Source organism: Apus apus, chromosome 8 (genome assembly GCF_020740795.1).
Source record: "Apus apus isolate bApuApu2 chromosome 8, bApuApu2.pri.cur, whole genome shotgun sequence".
In the NCBI taxonomy this organism is placed as follows: Eukaryota; Metazoa; Chordata; class Aves; order Apodiformes; family Apodidae; genus Apus; species Apus apus.
Genome location: NC_067289.1, coordinates 3123087 through 3142705, shown reverse-complemented (window position 1 = coordinate 3142705; position 19619 = coordinate 3123087). Strand labels below are relative to the sequence as shown.

Below are 19619 nucleotides of genomic sequence, written 5' to 3'. Positions count from 1 at the left end.
GGAGCGCCGCTCCCATTGGTCGGCTGCCGCGCCGGCTCCATCCGCGGCGCAGGGCCGTGTGTGTCGGCGGGGCCGGCGGTGGCGGGGCCGCCGCCATGGACGCAGGTGGGTGGCGGGGCCGGGCCCTTCCCGCGCCGCGGCCCGGGCAGCGCGGCCGCATTCCCCCTCAGCAGCTCGCGGGCCGGCTCAGCCCACAGGCTGCTTGAACCCTGTGCTTGCCCGGCACGGCCCAGACCCCGCACGGCGCGGCGCGGCCTCCCCCCCCCCCACCTCCCGCCCCGCTCCGGTGTCGTGAAGCGGGGTCCCCGGTGGCGGGAGAAGTCACCGCTCTCCGCGGTGGTGGCAGCGCTGCCCCCGGCTCTGAGAGGCCTGGGGGGGGAAGGCGGTGGCTCCGGGGCAGCCCCTCGGCAGGGCTGCCCGCGGCACGGGCTTTGTTTTGATCCGGGGGGGTGGGGGGGCAGCGTGTCGGGACTGTGCGCCTTGCAGCCCTGCTGGAGTAACAGCTTTCATCCCGGGGATCAGCGTGGTTCCTGCATCCTGCATGTGTGGGCTGCTCCTCTGCCTTGGGCAAGTGTTTGTCTGTGTGTGTGCGTCTGTGTGTGTGTGCAGGGAAGAGCGGATCTCGCCCCTCCAGGCGGGTGTCTGGGCTGCGTTTTGGCCTCGGTGCGGGCGTTGCTGTGTTGTCCGCGGGTGGGTAGTGCCCCAGCACCTGCCTGCGGTGGCCTTGGGTGTCGCTCAGTCGCTCACACCTGGCAACAAAATGTGTGCCTGCACGTTTCCAGCTCTGGAGCCCCCAGCACGGGATGGAGGTGGAGCTGTTGGAAGCCAGAGGAGGCCACGGAGATGATCCAAGGGCTGGAGCAGCTCTGCTCTGGAGACAGGCTGGGAGAGTTGGGGTGTTCAGCCTGGAGAAGAGAAGGCTCCAGGGAGACCTTAGAGCACCTTCCAGTGCCTGAAGGGGCTCCAGGAAAGCTGGGGAGGGGCTTGGGACAAGGGCAGGGAGGGAGAGGACAAGGGGGGATGGATGAAAACTGGGAGAGGGGAGAGTGAGGTGAGACATGAGGAGGGAATTCTGGAGTGTGAGGGTGGTGAGAGCCTGGCCCAGGTTGCCCAGGGAAGCTGTGGCTGCCCCATCCCTGGCAGTGTTGAAGGGCAGGTTGGATGGGGCTTGGAGCAGCCTGGGCTGGTGGGAGGTGTCCCTGCCCATGCAGGGGGTTGGATCTGGGTGGTCTTTAAGGTCCCTCCAACCCAAACCGTTGTATGATGCTGTGAAGTGGAATTCCTCAGCCTGAGCTGGGGGAGATGTTTGCTTTCCCTTCCTGTAAGCATTATAAGGCTTATGGAGAGAAGCAAAACCTCACTGTGATAGACAGTAGGGCTGGATCTCCTCTGAGCAAAGATGAGGTGGGTCTCTGGGCTTTGAAGCAATGACAGCTCAAGTCCTTGCATTTCCAGCCCTGTTCCTGAGATGATCAGGGACCTGATGGGCAGACTTTGAACTGTTTGCTCTGGGCCTCCAAGAAAGCACCACTCTCCAGTTGGCTGCCTCTCCTCCTTGTCTGTCTCAGCCCCTTGTTGTGGCTTAGGTAATCAGGCTTTGTCTTGTTTGAAAGAGCTTAGTGGGGGGGGGGGGGGTGGAAAAAAAGACTTAAGCTTTCTTCTCCAAAGGCCAGAAATAAAGGGTTTAGGCTGTTCTTTGGTTATCTGTTTTCTGGGTGTTTCTCTGCAACGAGCTGTACTAACCCAATACATTTATCTTCTCTCCTTGACTGTCTTTTGAAACATCATAGATCCAGTTGCTTTCCTCTTCTCTGCTCTGACTTGGGTGATGTACCTTTTATCAGCTGGGGGTGATAATCATCCCCCCCACACCCATTTCTGATTCTTTGGTGGTGCAGTTCATTGGAGGCTAAAGGAGCTTTCCTGTGCTGGAGAGAGAGGCTTCTCCAGAGTTTTGGGGAAGCCCCAGCAGCACTTTGGGAAGTATTTGGCAAATATTACAAAGCCTTCTTTTCCTTCAGTGTGATGCTCCAAATCTCTGCTTCCATATTTTGCATAACAAGTTGTTTTGTTTTGTTTTTAACAAAACATCTAAGCTGTGCAAACTGTAACCCAGGTGGTTGGGGCTGGAGTGAACATCAAGCTCTCTTGCTGTGCAAACCACAGGGAAAAATCACATGCCATCATTCTCTTGGGGGGTCATCAAAGTTTTGACTTATTTGTTACAGCCAAAGGTGATAGGAAAACTGGACAGCTTTGGTTTTGGTCGAGTTGGTGGCTGTCAAGGGCTTGATGCTGGCTGTAAGCTCATGTGTTGCCTTCAGCACCTTTGCAAACTGACATCACCAGGCAGGGTCTGCCTGGCTGTGCTTCTGTGTTTGTTTATGTGGGAGCTTGTTACAAGTTGGGGTGACATTTTAAACTTGACTTTTTCAGTATACAGCTAAGAATGGGGCTTCCACAGCTTCCCTGGGCAACCTGGGCCAGGCTCTCACCACCCTCACACTCCAGAATTCCCTCCTCATGTCTCACCTCAATCTCCCTCTCCCAGTTTTCATCCATCCCCCCTTGTCCTCTCCCTCCCTGCCCTTGTCCCAAGCCCCTCCCCAGCTTTCCTGGAGCCCCTTCAGGCACTGGAAGGTGCTCTAAGGTCTCCCTGGAGCCTTCTCTTTTCCAGGCTGAACACCCCAGCTCTCCCAGCCTGGCTCCAGAGCAGAGCTGCTCCAGCCCTCGGATCTTCTCCGTGTTCTCCTCTGGCCTCTGGAGCTCCATGTACTGATGTTGAGGGTTCCAGAACTGAACACAGTCCAGGTGGAGTCTCAGGAGAGCAGAGTAGAGGGGGAAGAATTCCCTCCCTTGACCCTCTGACCATGCTTAATTCTCTCTACTGACACAGTTTTTCTTGGTCTGTGTCAAGGTGCTGCTGTGCAGCCTCTCAGCTCCCTTGCTCCTGTTTAGGGAGCTGATACTGGAAGGGGCTGATACTGCAGCTGTGTGCTGGGTGTGTCAAGGTCCCTCACCCTTCATGCAAGGCCAGCTTTTGTGATGGGGCCAGTTATCTTAGAGCTGAGTACATCCAACCATGGGGACAGAAGAGAACTCAAAACATTCAGGCTTCATGCTGGTATTTACTGTGGTTTTAGGTTGAATGTCTTTATCTGGGTGGTTTCCTATCAGTGTTTCTGTAGTGGCATGTACAAAGCTTTGCCTTTTCTGTTGGGGCTTTCTAGGGAAGGGTGTGGATGAGGTGTTGGTTTTGGGACATGACAGCAGACCCTGTGGCAGCTGTGCCCGTGGGACTGAGATCCAGGCAACCTTGCACCATTCCCAGCATGTCTGAGGCTCCTGGAAAGCAAGGCTGCCTTTCTGAGTTGTGCTTTGCAGGGCTGAAACTCTTGCCTTCTTAGCTATAAATCCACCGTGCGTGGAAGGGAGTTGAACTATCCTACTTGATGTGGGCTCAGATATTCTGCAGAGGGTTTTGCTCTGCTGTCCTGGACTCTCAGAGGTCAGTATTTAAAATTAGATGGAGGGCTTCTTGAAGGTGAAGCTTGAGAGTGCTGCCTGAGAAATGTGCTGATCTCACCTGGCTGCTGTAGGCCTGAAAGGAGCATCTCCAAATAGGATTTCCACTTGGGGAATTTCCAGGTTTATTTATTTTCAGGCCCTTCACCTCTAAATTTAAGGGGCAGAGAGAAAGGCTTCTGTGCAAGCTGTGACACTTTGTACCCCTGGCACCTAAAGAATTAGATAGTTCATTTCCAGGCTTTCCAGACCATTTTAAAGTACCTTATTTCTAAATACAGACCAAGTGAAGCAGGGTTGGTCCCCTTTTTTTCCCCCTCCATCACCTGTGCCTTTTGCACAGAAGCTCAAGCTGCCCCAATCCAAAGCCAGCCCGTGTTCCTGAGTTGTTCTGTGGTGGTGGTCAGAGAAGGTGGCTCTCCAGGCACTGATGGATGCCACACTGTGGTGGGAGCCACTAAAAGAGACACAAAGCTTGTCTGCCACCTGTGACCTAGGACATCTCAGCATTCCTTGGCTTTTCCTGTGGCATCTGTAAAGCCAGTGCTGCTCCTCAGAGTGCTGACTTCTGCTGGGCTCATTGCCTCTTGAGGAGGGACTGACTTGCAGAGCACGGGTTGAGTTCCCATCTGAATGTGATCTGTGCTTTTTGTGTTCTGCCATCAAAAGTGACATTCCCTGGGAGAAGGATTTTGATCCCTTTGTTCACCTGTGAACAGAACCTCAGTGTTGTTGCTGATGACGTGCACGATGGTGCCTGTTCTGGGGAGCAAGGGTGCAGCTGCTGGCTGAAGTCCTTGATGTTTTCTTGATCATTTTCTGCACTGGGCAGAACTGGGAGCTGACCTCACCTGGAAACCCCTCTGCTCTTTTGCTGGGGGAGCAGCCAGGAGCTGGTGGTGGCAGGGGGAGCCGTTCCACTTCTCGTTGGGTGCATCTGTAAGATGCTGCTCCACAGCAGCTCTGATTTCTTTTGTCTGATGTTTAAACCACGAAGGAAAACTAAGAAAGTGATGGAATTTCTTCTTTTCTCTTTCTAGCTACTCTTACCTATGACACTCTCAGGTTTGAATACGAAGACTTCCCTGAGACCAAAGAACCCGTTTGGATCCTGGGCCGGAAATACAGTGTTTTTACAGGTATTTTATGTGCATGATGCAACATGCTCTAGTGCTCCAGAGGATTTTGTTGGTGTTGGGCTTTGCTTTCTGAGCAGCAGGGTGATTGCACACCTTATAAGCACACTGCAGAGTCTGCCTGTTTGCTTGGCAGAGCACACAGACCAAAACCATCATGCATCTCCGTGGGCTCTGGCTTGTTTTTCTGCAGAAAGTCACTGTTTGGTGGTTATTTGGCCTTCTGTCGTGAGGCCAAAATGGCTGAGGCAAAGGAAAAGGCAAGAAAATGGTTTTCTGATTGATAATTTGCCCATGTCTATGGCATCTTTGGGTTGATGGCTGCTATTTCAGGGGGAAAATGAAGTTTCATCCAGGCAGCAGCACCGTCCTGTTGCTCAGCCAGATTCAGGGCACACAGGCTGAGTTGAGGAGCAGAGCACTGTTGCCAGGGGGGAGGATGGGTGGGAGATGGATTTGGGGCATCTTTTGGTGCCACCCTCATGCCTGTGCCTCTCAATGCTGACCATTTTCCAGAGAAAGAAGAGATCCTGTTGGATGTGACCTCTCGGCTTTGGTTCACCTACAGAAAGAACTTCCCTGCCATCGGTACGTGCTGGGGCAGGTCCAAAGGGACCCTAGAAATGATGATAACCCAGGTATCTCCACCTAATAACACAGTCCTGACAAGCAAAACATGAAGCAGTTCCAATGACATGCACCTGAAATGCACTTCATTTCCTTGCGAGGGTTTTGTTGGTCTGATCATGAGAATTCCCTGGGGTTTGAGGGGTAACAGTGATTTTTAAAAAGGACACAAGAATGAGTTTGGGATGCTTACCTGGAAACATCCTTCCTTTGAGCAACATGGAAAGACTTTTCTGCTTCCAGTTCACTAAGTCCTACATAAATCATGGAATCATAATAGAATCCCAGACTGGTTTGGGTTGGAAGGGACCTTCAAGATCATCTAGGTCCACCCCTCTGCATGGGCAGGGACACCTCCCACCAGCCCAGGCTGCTCCAAGCCCCATCCAACCTGCCCTTCAACACTGCCAGGGATGGGGCAGCCACAGCTTCCCTGGGCAACCTGGGCCAGGCTCTCACCACCCTCGCACTCCAGAATTTCCTCCTCATGTCCAACCTCAATCTCCCTCTTCCAGTTTTCATCCATCCCCCCTTGTCCTCTCCCTCCCTGCCCCAAGTCCCTCCCCAGCTTTCCTGGAGCCCCTTCAGGCACTGGATTTATCTAATGTGAAATATTATTTAATCATGGTCTTGGGTTAGAAATGGATTAAAGAGATGAGAGATGATACAGAAATCACTGCCTTTGTGCATCTACTCTGGACTGTATGGGATATATTTTTGTTTGTGTGGCTTTGGTGGTTTTTAATTCCTGCAGTAGCTGCTAAACAAGGGAACTGTAGTTTATATGGGGAACTTTTCCCAGTGAGCACAAAGGAGAACATGCTGGTTCCTTAAGATATCCTGCATGGTTTGGTTTCATGTTCTGGGTGGAAGGCACATCAGAAGAGATGGATTCCAAGCCCCACTGTCAACATCAGCCTCAGCAGTTGGTGGGAAAATGTCTCAGCTTTGGGGAAAAGAGACTTCTTGGCAGCTGGTCTTTCTGGCTTGTTCTGTTCTTTGCCTCAGAAGGCATGAGACATCTTTGATGCAGTTTAATCCCTTTAAATTCATGTTTGTGAGCCATAGTTCAAGATGCATTTGAAATGGAAGGGTTAGCATGTGTTTAACTGTGGCTGACAAACATGATTGAGGTTTCTGTGGGTTATTAAAGGGCAGGGGGTGGGAAGAAATCCCATTTCCTGAGTCACTTTCCATGTACACTGTAGATACAGGTTGCATGTCTACAGCAAACCTTTTCCAGTCTGTCTTCTCCCAGTCATCCCTTTTATTGTGGGCACTTCCCTCTGTGTGTAAACACTGGGAGCTCTCCAGAGGTTATGGGCAGTGTCTTATGCTAATTTGGGGAAGCATTATCCCTTTTGGATGTTGCAGATGTTGTAAGTTGTTGGCCAAATGACAGGAGGTAGATGCTGCCCATCCAGGAGTTGTCTTGGGTGATTTTTCACCCCCTGCTTCTCATTGCATGGTATTGGAAGGGAAGAAAAAAAGAGAAGCAGAATCCCAAGGAAACTACTTCCAGCAGCTGTGCTGAGGTGCAGCTGAATGCTTGTACACTCCCTGTGGTCACACTGAACATTTTAATCTATGAAACTTGTAGTAAGTGGAGGAGGAACAGTTTACTTTTGAAGCTCTGACAGGGAAATGCTTCCAGCCTGGAGGCCCTTTTGTCTCAGACTTCCCAGCAAAAGCTAATACCCAGTTTATTCCCCAGCATGATATAGGATGTGGGGGTTATTTTTTGTTGCTGGGGTGGGTTGGTTTTTTTTTTTGGCTGGTGGGATGTTTTGGGGTTTTTTTTTTGGCTTTGTGGTGTTCACTTGGGAATCTCAGGCAGTCAGAGCTGCTTGTGATGTGGGAGTTCCTTGGTTGCTGGTTTGTTCTTCCTGATGACCTGTGCCTGTAACAAGCACCTCTGTGTAGAAATGTGGCTCTGAACTGGACTGGGAGTCTCCAATTAGGCTCAAGGGCTGTTGTGCTCCTGAGAAGTTCATCTCTCTTTCTAGTTGAATTGTTAGAGGGTTTGGTTGGTTTGTTTTTAATGCGTGACATGAAGTTACTCACTGATGACTTTATTTTTGTTTCTCAGCCTGGGGTGTGTGAGCTAAGGCAGTCCCTATTCCCTGCCTGATTTCTTGGATGAACCTGCTACCCCTGCAGACTTATTTCTTCTCCCTCTTGGCCCTATTTCACTATGAATTCCTTATTTCTTTTCTCTCCTCATTTCCAGGAGGAACTGGTCCCACATCTGACACTGGCTGGGGCTGCATGTTACGGTGTGGCCAGATGATCTTTGCTCAGGCCTTGGTCTGCAGGCATTTGGGAAGAGGTAAAGCAGCACCCAGCCCATGCTGACCTCCAGGGCCAAGATCTGTGAGGAGACCAGATAACAAAGGGACAGCTGTCAGTTCCTCAAGGCTCTGTTTTTCTTTAGTTTCAAATTCAGGGCTGTGGAGAGGCAAGTCCTTTTCCCTGCTGGCTGCAAGGTAGCAGCATGGATAGATGGAGTTGTCCAAGCCTTAAAACAAAGCAGGGCCCTGGAGCATTGCTACCTAAACCCACTCAAGCCAAGCAAGCCCTGGATTTTTCTTGAAGGGTTGGTTTTGTTGATAGTTGAAGTTGAAAGTTATAGGTGAAAGTTGTAGTTGAAAACAACTCAGTGACCCATTCTTGTGTGTAGTTCAGTTTTGTCACCCAGCCCTCACTTACTGAGAGTAGTCTCCTCTCCCTGAATCCTTGTGCTTGACCCATGCTTGGTGTGTGAGCAGCTCTGCCAGATGGGCATTTTTTGGCCATTGTTGTTGTCCTTTGAATTTGTAGGGGATGATTTTTGTAGTGAGGTCACCTGTTTTGTTCCCAGAATCTGTAGCTCTCACCTGCCTGGGAGAAACTGTAATCCCCTTTCCCTCATCTGTGGGATTGAGGTACCATTTGTGGGTTGGGTTTTTGGTATTTCTCTGGATGGAATTCCTTTGTCTTAGCTGGGAAAATGTTTACTTTAAAGGATTCATTTAGATTTTTTATTTAGTGTTAGGAATGCCTCAGGTGCCTCAGTAATGAGATAGCAACATGAAAATCCAGTCAGTTGGATGCAGAAGGAAGAGAGTTTGTAGCTTGCTAATAAAGACCATGTTTTGTTTCATCTGTCCCTCTGTCTGTCACAGACTGGAGGTGGATCAAAGGGAAGAAGCAGATGGATAATTACTTCAATGTTCTTAATGCCTTCATTGACAAAAAAGACAGCTACTACTCCATTCACCAGATAGGTAAGTGCTGGGTGTTGAGGAGTGGGTTCCCCACGAGTGTAGAACATAATTCCCCCCAAAAACCCAAGCAGGTCAGCTAGAACATGAAACCATGCTGCTTATTTCCTGACCTGATGTCAAACTGCCATGCTTTATTATGGATTAGGATGGATTTTTCCTGTTGACTCCACTAAAACCTTCAGGTTTGCCTCCTGCTTTAAATTATACTCAGCATCACTTCCCATACCCTAGCTAAGGTGGGAAGAACCCCTGAGGATGCTGTTCTCACTGGAGCCTTGTCCTGGGAGAAGATTTCCAGGCAAAGACATTTTCAGGAGTAGCAAATGGACCAAAGAAGGGTCATGCTTTGATATAAACTATAATCCTACCTTAAAAGAAAAGAGGAGCAGCCTGTTTGTTTTTCCTGTCGGGTGTTGAGGCACCTATAACTTCAGGGAACAGAAGCTCATGTTACAGGGGTCATCCTGGCAACTAAACACTCTTAAAATTTCTTCTGAGGTAATTTTGAATTTCTGGGTTATTGCATTTTGGAGACAGTATTTGCTTGACAGCCCTTCAGGATGTGCTTTCCTCTCCCACCTACACTAAGATACCTCAGGAAGGGGCAGATTCTCCTAACTCAAAGATGTTCCCAAGTGAGATTTCTTCCCTGTTCAAACCCATTAGGCTGCAAGTCTAGGTGAAATGTGCTCAGTTATTTTGTGGTTTGCTTGTTTTTCTTATGATGCAGCCCAGATGGGAGTTGGAGAGGGAAAATCCATAGGTCAGTGGTATGGACCAAACACAGTTGCTCAAGTGCTCAAGTAAGTGCTGTTTTTTTTTCCTTTGTGTCTTCTGATCCAAACACTAATCCAGTTTCTCCTCTCTTTATCCTGTAGTTGTAACTAATTCTTGCTTACTTCATTTTTTTTTTTTTTCCTTTCCTGTAGAAAACTTGCAACTTTTGATACATGGAGTTCCCTGGCAGTACATATAGCCATGGACAACACAGTAGTGATGGAAGAAATCAGTAAGTATCACATGGAGATAGCATGTGGTGCATCCTCTGGCAGCAAGAAGCCAGAAGAAAAGAAAACTGGAGATCTTGTAGCACAATGTTTTGTCCTAAAGTTGTGGCCAAGCTGCTAAAACCAGATGAGAGTTGCTGTCCTAGGGCAGGGAAGCTCCTTGTTTGACTTCAGCTTCAGCTGATAAAGCCTCTGACTTGGCACTGTGGGCTCTGGATCTGGAGAGAAGGTCTGGTGGCTTTCAGAGAGTGGGTGGGAGCTGCTTGGAAGGCAGTGTCCAACTTGCTTCTGGCCACAGGGAGCAAGCAGGAAATGGGAGCTGCAATCCTGCATAGTCCTGGCCACACAGGCCTTCCCCTGCTTGGCTTGAGACTTGACTGGTGAGTCCCCAGCACAAAGCCATGCCCTGTGCTCTGCAGTGGTCCATGGAACAGTCCAGTGAGCACTGGGGCTGCTGCAAGGTTACAGAGGAGGTTGTGACAGGCATCAGCTAGGCTGGCTTCTGCTGCCACTGAGCCAGAGTCAATTAACTGGCAGTTTGTCCCTAGAGTGCAGGACAGCCCCTTTAGAAAGTCACATCTCCTACCTGGTTGTCTCAATTAGGCCAAGAATCTGACAGAGAAGTGCCTGATTAACCTTAGGCACGTGAAGGTCTGTGCTTGGCTTAAACAAGGGCCAGTGTGCAGCCAGAAATGGGATCTGCTTTTCATCCTGGGTCTGAAAACCTTGCCTGTAGATCCCCAGCTTGCTGGCTGGAGGCTTGGGTGGGCTGCAGGCTCTTGTTTGGGTGGCACTGGCTGTTCCACGAGTGTCTCCATGCAGCTTGTAGTGTGCAGGGGGTATTTCTGTTCCTCAGGTGTGAATCAGCAGAACGTGCAGGGCCTGAAAGTCACTGCACGAGTGGGTGTGATGTCTTACCTGCCTGTAGGTGTAGGTGTGCCCCAAACATCTCTCAGGAGTGAGGCATTCAGTAGTCAATGCTGTTTCATGTTTCATCTGTGAAATTGGGTCACTGGAGCAGTTCAGCCTGAGGTTCATAGGAATGAACTGGTTTTTCCTGCAGCAGGGAAGAGCCATCCACCTTCATCCCTCCTCAGTCAGGCTGTGGTGTCAGGAAGGGGCTGAGTTGGGTGTTGGAGGATCCTGTGCATCAGAGAAGTGGGTAGAAACCAAGGCAGCAGCAAAGCCAGCACCTGACAGCAGCAGCTGCAGCAGGAGAGATGTTGTGACAAAGCCTTTGGAATATGTTTGCAGCAGATGGTTTTGCATCCAGCTGGGAAGCTCTAGGCAGGTTCCATTGTGCTGTGGCTCCAAAGCCTGCCAAAGAGGCAAGGGGAGTGTGGTCTGTGCTGAGCAACCTGCTGCTTCAGCTCGGGGGAGGGACAGTCACAGCACAGTGCAGGATGGCCAGGTGTTGGCCTGAGGTGACAACCTGCAGTGACACCCTCTGCAGCCACAGCCCTGGCACCTGGTTTCAGACCAGAACAGGCAGGCTACTGCAACAGCAGCCAAAAGTGATCTTGACTGTTCTTGATGCTGTTAAAACAAACATGAATAATGCCTCTCTGCTTCTTCTCAGATACCTGGAATATGTCTTTGACACCTTCTCCCTCCCTGAGGGGACAGTATAAGGAGCAACTTGACTTTTCAGCACAGGTTGTCCCTCACACTGAGGCTTTAGATCCAACTCCTATTTCTTCTCACCTTGGGTGTAACCTTCTCCTTGTTCAGCTGAGTTTGAAGCTCTCAGTGAGCAAACACCCTGCTGAAGGGGCTGGTGCTGAAGGTGTTTGTTTACATTGTGTCCTACCTGCTAGAGTGTTGTGGCATTCTGCTTAGGTCAGGAATAAATTAATTGAGCCCCTGGCATTTTGGTTAATTGCCTTGGCTTCCTGATTAAAGTGCTGTGGGTTTCTTTGGGGTTTAGGTTGTTTTTTTCTTCACACACCCAGCAAGTAATGAAGTTGGTCAGTGAGACAGGTAGGCTTGGAGATGTTTCTGTCCCAGAATGTACATCATCTGGTGGAATTACAGCCTGGCTGTGTGTTTGTCAAGCCTGTACAATGAGGATGCACAGCACTTATGCATCTGCCCTGAGGAGTTTTACTGCCCCACATCCCGCAGACAAAGCTCATGCTGTAATTACAGAGTTCATCCTGCTTTAGGTCTCCAAAGTAGCTTCTGAATGATCCCTGATAAAAACTTGTGAAGGCTTTAGTGAACTTCAGTAAAATTCCTGTAGACAGACACCTTGTTTGTATCTTTTTACAGCACTAGTGACAGGTGAGGATTCCCTCTGTTGAGCCCTAACTCTTTTTTCCTCATTCCATTCGATTGTCCTCATACCCTCCATGAGCTCCTCTGGAGTTGAATGCTCCAGATGTTTCTCTTCCTGCCTACACGTTCTCTTGATTCAGGACTCTTGCCTGGCCTCCTAATCAACTCCTTCAGCCTTGTTGGCACAGGTTGCTGCTCACCTGCTGGAAAAATACAGATGGTGACTGTGACTACAGCTCTGCTGCCATCTTGGTGTAGGTTTAGAAGGGAGGATATCCATCACTGGATCCCAGCACTGGAGTGGTTTTTTCCTCTTCCTGAAGTGCTGGAGACTTCTCAGAGCTGGGATAGAGTGACTCAAGGTCTGGAAACAGAGGTTGTTCCTGATGCTTTCTGCTCATGTTCCCTTCCTGTAGGGCGGCTGTGCCGGTCCCACTCGCCGTGTGCTGGAGCTGCAGCGTGTCCTGCTGTGGAGTCAGACCTGCTCTGCAATGGCTTCCCAGAGGAAGCAGAGCTTAGGGATAGGCTCTCCCAGTGGAAACCCCTGGTGCTGCTGATACCTCTCCGCCTTGGGCTCACAGAGATCAATGAAGCCTACATTGAAACACTAAAGGTGGGGGACCTGGAGCTGAATTCTCGGTGTTCGGATGCTGAAGGGCCCTGTTGTGAGTTGGGTTTTGGAGCAAAGATCCTCAGAAATGTCCTGTTTTCAAAAGAAAACTGTGCCTAGACACAATCTTTGTCAGAGGTCAGGGTATGGATTCTGGCAGGCTTTAATCAGGAAAATGGGTGGGGCTGTGGTTTTTGGTGCTTGGGGTTTGTTTTTGAGGACGTTACTTCACGACTGAGTCTCAGTCCCTCTGTGTTTAGATGGTACCAACCTGCTGGAGCATTTATTTTTTCAGCACACCTGCACTCTGCTTGGTTGGCAGCCCAAGCATTAAGGAATGTAGTGTTGCACACTCCCTCGTGCAGCAGCTCTCTGTTTGCTGGAGCTTGCACTGCAGACTGAGGCTGCAATTTGGCTGATGGCTGCAGTGTGGAGCATCAGGAGGCTGAATTCAGGGTGTGCAGAGTCCATGCACAAGACAGGGTGCACCTTGTCTTGCTGTACTAAAGCTAGCAAGCTCTGAGCTGCAGAGGTAAGAGCTCCAAACTCATGCAGAGTGACTTGCCCTTAACTAAGTAGATGTTGGATCTGGATAAGGAACTTACACTGTTCCCTGAATGATCATTTCCTCCTGAGAGCAACTGTTGCAACCTGATGACAAGTCCAGAATATCTTGCCTCTTGACTGCAGCAGACCCAGGACTCACCTAGGCTGGGTCCTGGAGTAGTGCTGCTGCTTCCATTTGGTCCACTTCTCTGTTCCTGTCAGCAGTTCAAGCTTTTGAGCTGCTTCTCTGTTGGTTGAAGGCCCCACGCTGTGACCTTCAGCCTTCCTGCTGGAGATGATCTCCAGAAAAAGCTGTTCCTGCTTATTTTGTGTCTTTCCTGCTGCATTTTTTTGGGATGGTTGCCTTTGTCACCACCTGCTTGTCTCACTGTCTTGTCAGCTGGATGTTTTCTGGATTGCTTTTCCAGCACTGCTTCATGATGCCCCAGTCCCTGGGAGTGATTGGAGGGAAACCAAACAGTGCTCACTACTTCATTGGCTACGTAGGTGAGTGCCCAGACTACTCCAAAGACTTCCCAGCCATCTTCCCCCCCCCACCAGCTGAAAAGTACTTGTAGAGCACTACAGCTCTCCTGCTAGGCCTGTGGTGCATGCTGCAGGGTTCTTCTTCCTTGCTGGGAGCCTGGAAAGCTGCTGTGGACTGAACCTCTTTGTGAGGACGCGAGTGGTGTCACACAGGCCCTACATTTCACTGGGGGATGCTAAATCTTGTCTGTAAAGAGGTGTCCACTGAGACTTCTTCCTGCAGCCAGAGCTGAGCTCCTTTTAGGGGCTTGGCTAGATGTAACTGTCCTTTAGTTGTCCCCTTCCTGAAGCCCTACAAACTGTTGTCCTTCTATTCTCCTCCTTCCCTCTGATTTTTCTCTCTCTGCCTGAGACCTCAGCCTGGTTGTGCTTTGGATTTCTGGGGCTGATTTGAGCTTAACACAGGACCCTAGAGGGCATGTGCAGGGACAGGATCCACGTAGCACCTGTGCCTTGAGCCCAGGCTGTCACTGTGGAGTGTGGGCACCCTGGTTCTTGTGGCTCTTTGCCTGGATGAGCAGCATTTGGGAAAGTGGAAGCAAGTTGCTCCTCTAGAGTGTGGGTTCCTTCGTGGGGTTTTGAGACCTGGCTCTCTCATCACCCTTCCTCCTCTTCGTATCTCACTGCTTGCTTCTCAAAACGACCAGCTTCTGGCCTGGTTCTTCCTCTTCATCTCTCCTTGCCTGTCTGTCCAGGTGAGGAGCTCATCTACCTGGATCCCCACACCACCCAGCCTGCAGTGGAGCCCACTGACAGCAGCTGCCTGCCCGATGAAAGCTTCCACTGCCAGCACCCTCCCTGCAGGATGAGCATCGCTGAGCTCGACCCCTCCATCGCCGTGGTGCGTTCCTGCTGCTGCCCTCCTGCCACCTGAAGGGGCAGAGTTGTGGTCCCTCTGCCCCACACCTGTCCCTTTCCCCTGGGAACTGGGCGTTAGAAGGGCATTCTGGGCTGCCCTGGGGTTCAGTTGGGGGAAGAAGCTTCTGTTGCAGGAAGCAGTTTGATACAGAGAAGTCCCCCTTGCATGGCAATTCAATGCTGCTCCTCACGGGGCTTGGAGCCTGCTCTCAGGTTTGGTTTGAGCTTTGGTTCCTGCCTTTTGATGGCAGATGTGAATCCATTCCTGAATCCATCTTATGATTCAGGGTGGCTTGTTTTCTGCTGAACCTGAGGTGCCTTTGGGGTTGTTTCTGCCCAGTTTTCCCTGCTGCAGGAGAGCAGAGCATTCCATGGATGCTTCCAGCACGTGGATAGTCTGGTCACATCATGGGGAGTGTTCAGTTCAGCAGGGCAGTGGGTGGTGTAACTACTCCCAGTCCTGGCTACCATCAATACAAGGCCTTAAGACTGAAATGATCAACCTACAATATACAAAGATAACTGTTTTATTTCTATTCCCCCCCACCCCAGGGCTTTTTCTGCAACACAGAGGAAGATTTTAATGACTGGTGCCAGCAAATCAAAAAGGTTTGTGTTTCTATCACTGGGAAGGAATAGAGGGCTTTGTCTTGTTTCCAAACCAGTGCACAGAGACCATGTTCTCTGCAGCATCTTCTCATTTGAAAGCACATGAAGATAGTTAATTAAACCACCAAAAAGAGCACAGCTCAGCAGCTCTGCTGACAGTGCAGAACGGGTTGGAGAGATGTTCTTGTCAGCTGCAGTGAAGTCCCAACAGATGGTTATTTCCCCTGAGTGATCTAGAGGACAGTGACTAGAGGGATTTTGGGTTCTCATGGCTCTGCTCTTGCTCCACAGCTGTCCCTGGTCAGGGGAGCTCTGCCCATGTTTGAACTGGTTGAGCGCCAGCCCTCCCACTTCTCCAGCCCTGATGTCCTGAATCTCACACCAGGTGAGGCCGTGCAGGGAGGGAGAGCTGAGGGTGGGCTGGTCTCTGGTTTGCTGGGAATTGTGGGGAATTGCACAGCAGAAGGCTGAGAGAACTGGGTTTGTTCAGCCTGGAGAAGAGAAGGCTGAGAGGAGACTTCATCTCCATGTTCCCGTACATCAAGGGTGGCTCCCAGGAAGATGGAGACTCCCTTTTTTACAAGGAGTCCCATGGAAAAGACAAGGGGTGATGGGTACAGGTTGTCAGATATTGGAATAATCTCCTAAGGGAAGTGGTGGATTCCCCTGCACTGGACAGTTTTAAGTCTCAGCCTGACAGGGTGCTGGGCCATCTCATCTCAGCTATATTACCACCTAGAAAGGTTGAACCAGATGATCCTTGAGGTTAATCATGGAATGATCATAGAATCGTGGAATGGTTTGGGTTGGAAGGGACCTTAAAGTTCATCTAGTCCCAACCCCCTGCATGGGCAGGGACACCTCCCACCAGCCCAGGTTGCTCCAAGCCCCATCCAACCTGCCCTTCAACACTGCCAGGGATGGGGCAGCCACAGCTTCCCTGGGCAACCTGTTCTTAATGGAGGTTTCTCCTTTACTTCCCCAGTTTGCTCATAGGTTCTCACCTGAATTTTGCCCCCCATGCTAAAGCTGCTTCCCCTTCAGGTGTGATGCTCCCTCCTTGCCACAGAGTTGGAAGGATGGACAGGAGAGACATCAAGTAGATTCCCTACAAAAGGCACTGCTAACTGCTGCTGGGGGAGTGCATGGTGTGCAACTGCATTGCCCAGCAGTTGGATCAAAGGCAACTATAGCAGAAAACAAGGCTCTGATACAAAAAAAATGTTCTCATATCGCTTCATTGGGCCAGGAATTTTCATGGATATTAGAGCAGACCTGGGTCAGTTCTCTGATTTTGTGCCTCCTAATACAGTCAGAGCACAGAGTTACCCTGCACCAAGGGTCTGGCAAGCGTGGTGCACCTCCTGCCCACCGTATCATTCTCTCTGTTTCCGTGCTGCTGACATGTTGTCATCCCTCTTCAGAGCCCTCCTTCAGGTGTGTCAGAGTCTCTTGGAGCTTGCAGGCCACGGACACTCCAGTTCTGGTGCCCTCCAGCTGCTGCCCTTGCTGATGGTGACACTTCTTCTCTTGCAGACTCCTCCGACGCCGACAGATTGGAAAGGTTTTTCGACTCCGAAGATGAAGACTTTGAAATCCTATCCCTTTGAAAACAAAATAGGAAACTGACTCTGCAAATCTGTGTTTCGTGTGGGGGAGAAGGGGGGGGAGGGAAGCTCCTTTGAGAGCCTGGGGCTGCTGGGTTTCATAGGCACTTGCTGCCATCCCCACCTCTTGTCCATCCTGGCCTTCCGTGCAGCCTCCGAGCGGAGCGCGCCTTGTCTGCCTTGGGATGAGGAACCAAGTGGGTGTTGTAGCCTTACTGGCTGGAGTTGGAATTTCTTAGCAGAAAACAGTTGCTGGAAGTGGATGCAGTGGTGCTTAGGAGTTCAGAGCCTATCTGTGACATCAGCAGGTCAGCTGGCCTTCTGGGGGAGGCGTGGAAATGGTTCAGAGTGCTAAATCCTTTCCCAGGGACTCCCCTCTGAAGCTTCAGTAGAACCACCCCTCATTTAGCAGATAGAATGTACAGTTAATTCCTTTAGCAGCTTCTCCCTGGACAACTTGGACTGCAGCTCAGGATGCAAATGAACAGCAGACATGTCCCACCAAGGCAGCTGTGAAGCCCCTGGAGTCCAGGCTTCCTCCAGTACCACTCCTGTTGGTGCTTTGCAGTGCACAGCACTTCCTCGCAGGTGTAGTACCCTTCTCCTGCTCACCAGGAAGTTGAGGGAACTTCAAAGTGACTGGTAATTCCATAAGTGGAAGGCTGGGGAGGAACCATCTCAATCTCAGTGTAAGTAACAGCAGAAATGAGGAAAGGAGACTAGAAAATGTGGAGGTTCTTCAGTCGACAAAGCCTTGTGCTCCTACAGTATCTTCAGGGAAGCTGCTTTGAGCAGAGAACTGTGGGTTCCACAGCCTTGGGGAAAAAAAAGTCCACAGCTGGGAGAGGTGAAGCAGGACAGCTGAGATCTGCCAGTCAGGTGCCTGCTTGTGCCTGCACCCCAGTGTGTTCAGTGGTGGCTGGGAATTGATCCTGTTGGTACCAAAACTGGGAGCCATGAAACTCCTCAAGGTGTCCTTGGTGGCTTGTTCAGTAGTTCTTCCAACTACTCCTGTGAGACATTTCCAAATCAGAAGAGGTGTCTGAAGATGGAGTAGACTTCCCACCTACCTTGGTACCTTTGGTCTTTTGCCAGTTCCCCCTCCCTGCAGAGCATGCCCAAAGGTACTGTAGGAGCTCACCTGGAGAAACCCATCTCATCATCCCAGAGAGGGCAGCAAAGACAGAATGCCTTGAGAAGGTCCAATTATACTGGAAAATTTAGCTCCTTTAGGATGATCCAGCTCTGCCTGGAGCCTTTCTCCAACACGAGTTCAGAGAAGGGTCAAGGAGAACTGTTCTAAAGGCAGACTGCAACAGGATTTGCTGAAGTAGTTTCCTTAGTGCATGCTGCAGACCTGTTCACAGGGCTTTTTGTTTTGTCCATTTAGGATTGGAACCTGTCAGTTGATGCTTTCATGCCCAGGGGTGGCTAGAAATGACCCATTTCCCCCCATGACTGACCTACTGATGCTCTTAACTCTCCCTGTGCTGTCTCCAAAAGCAGAGGTTTGGACTGGGAACCACAATGCTTCTGTCACTAAATTATTTGCTGCTTTCTGCCTGCTTCTCCTCTTCTCTCTTGTAGTTAGGGGAAGAGGCAGCAGAGGAAATGGGGCTGTGCTCCATTCATCTGCTTTCAGTTTGTATCTGAATAAACAGACCTAAAATCTTGGCCTGTCCTAACGTTCTTGCACAGAAACTGGAGGTGGTGGTGGTGGTGGGTGGTAGCTGGTAACTGCTGGTTACCAGCAGGTTGGGAATGCTGTTGAAATGGCTGCACTTCTTACCCTTTTTGGGCAAAGGTGGCAGCTGGGAGCTTAAAAGTTTGAGCCATGTGCAACTGTGACTTTTCTCTTCCTCTTGGTGGATACACCAGAGACTGCCAGGTCGTTCCTGCCCCAGAGGGTGAGGAAAAAAAACCCCACTTCCACAGTGCTCCTTGAGTTTTAAGCTGGGTGAAACCACCCTTGGAGGCTGTCCCTGCTGAGTGGCACAGCACCTCTCTGCTTCTGCAGCACTGGAAGATGTTCTACAACAGCAGGAGATGCTGTTGTGGTCTCTGCTCCGCGTGCTCTTGAGGTGTAGAGAAGGAGCCAAGGCTCAAAACTAGGTGGGAAGGAGAAACTGGTTTCCTTGATGGGTTGTATCCCCACCATTTAGCTCTTGAACTTGCAGCTTTCCAGCTGCCAGGGGGGCTTTTAAACCCCAGCTCTGCAGTAGCCAATGGTACAGAAGGATGTGTGGTCCATTCAACAACCATTTTTTTCCTGTTTTGTTGCTGTTTCTCCTTTTTGTTGAGGGCTGGTGACTCAGGACACATTGTACCCAAGAAGAAAGAGGTACCACTTATAGTCACACTTCTAGGGTAAAGAACAGCTCAGCCAGACAAGACTGTACCTGAATGGTAACCCCAAGAACAGAGCTGAGCTCAGCTTTCTTGGCTCTTTAACAGGTATTTCTGGCTTTTAAAGGCAGGAGCCTAAAGCTCATCTGAATGACATGACTTCTCTGTGTGTTTTCTACTTCCAGTGTTGCTGGCAGGGCCTGGGTCAGTGTTCCAGGTGCTCACTCCCTCAGGAATGTTTCTGCCACCCAGTGCAGGGAGGGCAGCAGACTTTTCCATTTGGGCTGATGTAGCAATTTTGTTGGAAACATTAACCCTCCTCTCCCTGCTAGTGGATCAGTTCAATCCCCTTCTCTTGCCAAGAGCTGGAGCAAGATTGGGTCCCTGGATGGGCCAGCCTGGAGGTCAGTCCAGCCCACACTGCCAGAAGGTGAGTTTAACTGCCCAGCAGCCAGACCTCACTCTCCTGCCCATCCCCATACCTCAGTGCACCTTGCCAGTGATTTAAGATTCCAGCTTGCTGGTCATTACTGGTGCCTTGGGTCAATTCCCAGCCAGGCTGGTTTGCTAAGCTGGTTTGCCAGCCTGTGCTGGGCTGTTTGAGTTGCACTGAGCTCTGGGTCAGAGTCTGATCTTGGCCACAGGAGTAACCTGACCAG

At 50.5% G+C, this 19619-nt stretch overlaps 1 protein-coding gene across 1 annotated transcript; it reads left to right on the top strand.

Moving 5' to 3' along the window:
- Positions 1–38: 38 nt before the first annotated feature.
- ATG4B (autophagy related 4B cysteine peptidase) lies at positions 39–18288 on the top strand. The gene is made up of 13 exons (XM_051625990.1): positions 39–105; positions 4566–4664; positions 5178–5249; positions 7519–7617; positions 8453–8554; positions 9285–9357; positions 9484–9563; positions 12255–12451; positions 13423–13501; positions 14236–14381; positions 14951–15007; positions 15299–15392; positions 16544–18288. Exons 1-13 carry the CDS (start codon positions 96–98, stop codon positions 16615–16617), a joined length of 1182 nt encoding a protein of 393 aa, XP_051481950.1. The 5' UTR covers positions 39–95; the 3' UTR covers positions 16618–18288.
- Positions 18289–19619: the final 1331 nt, after the last annotated feature.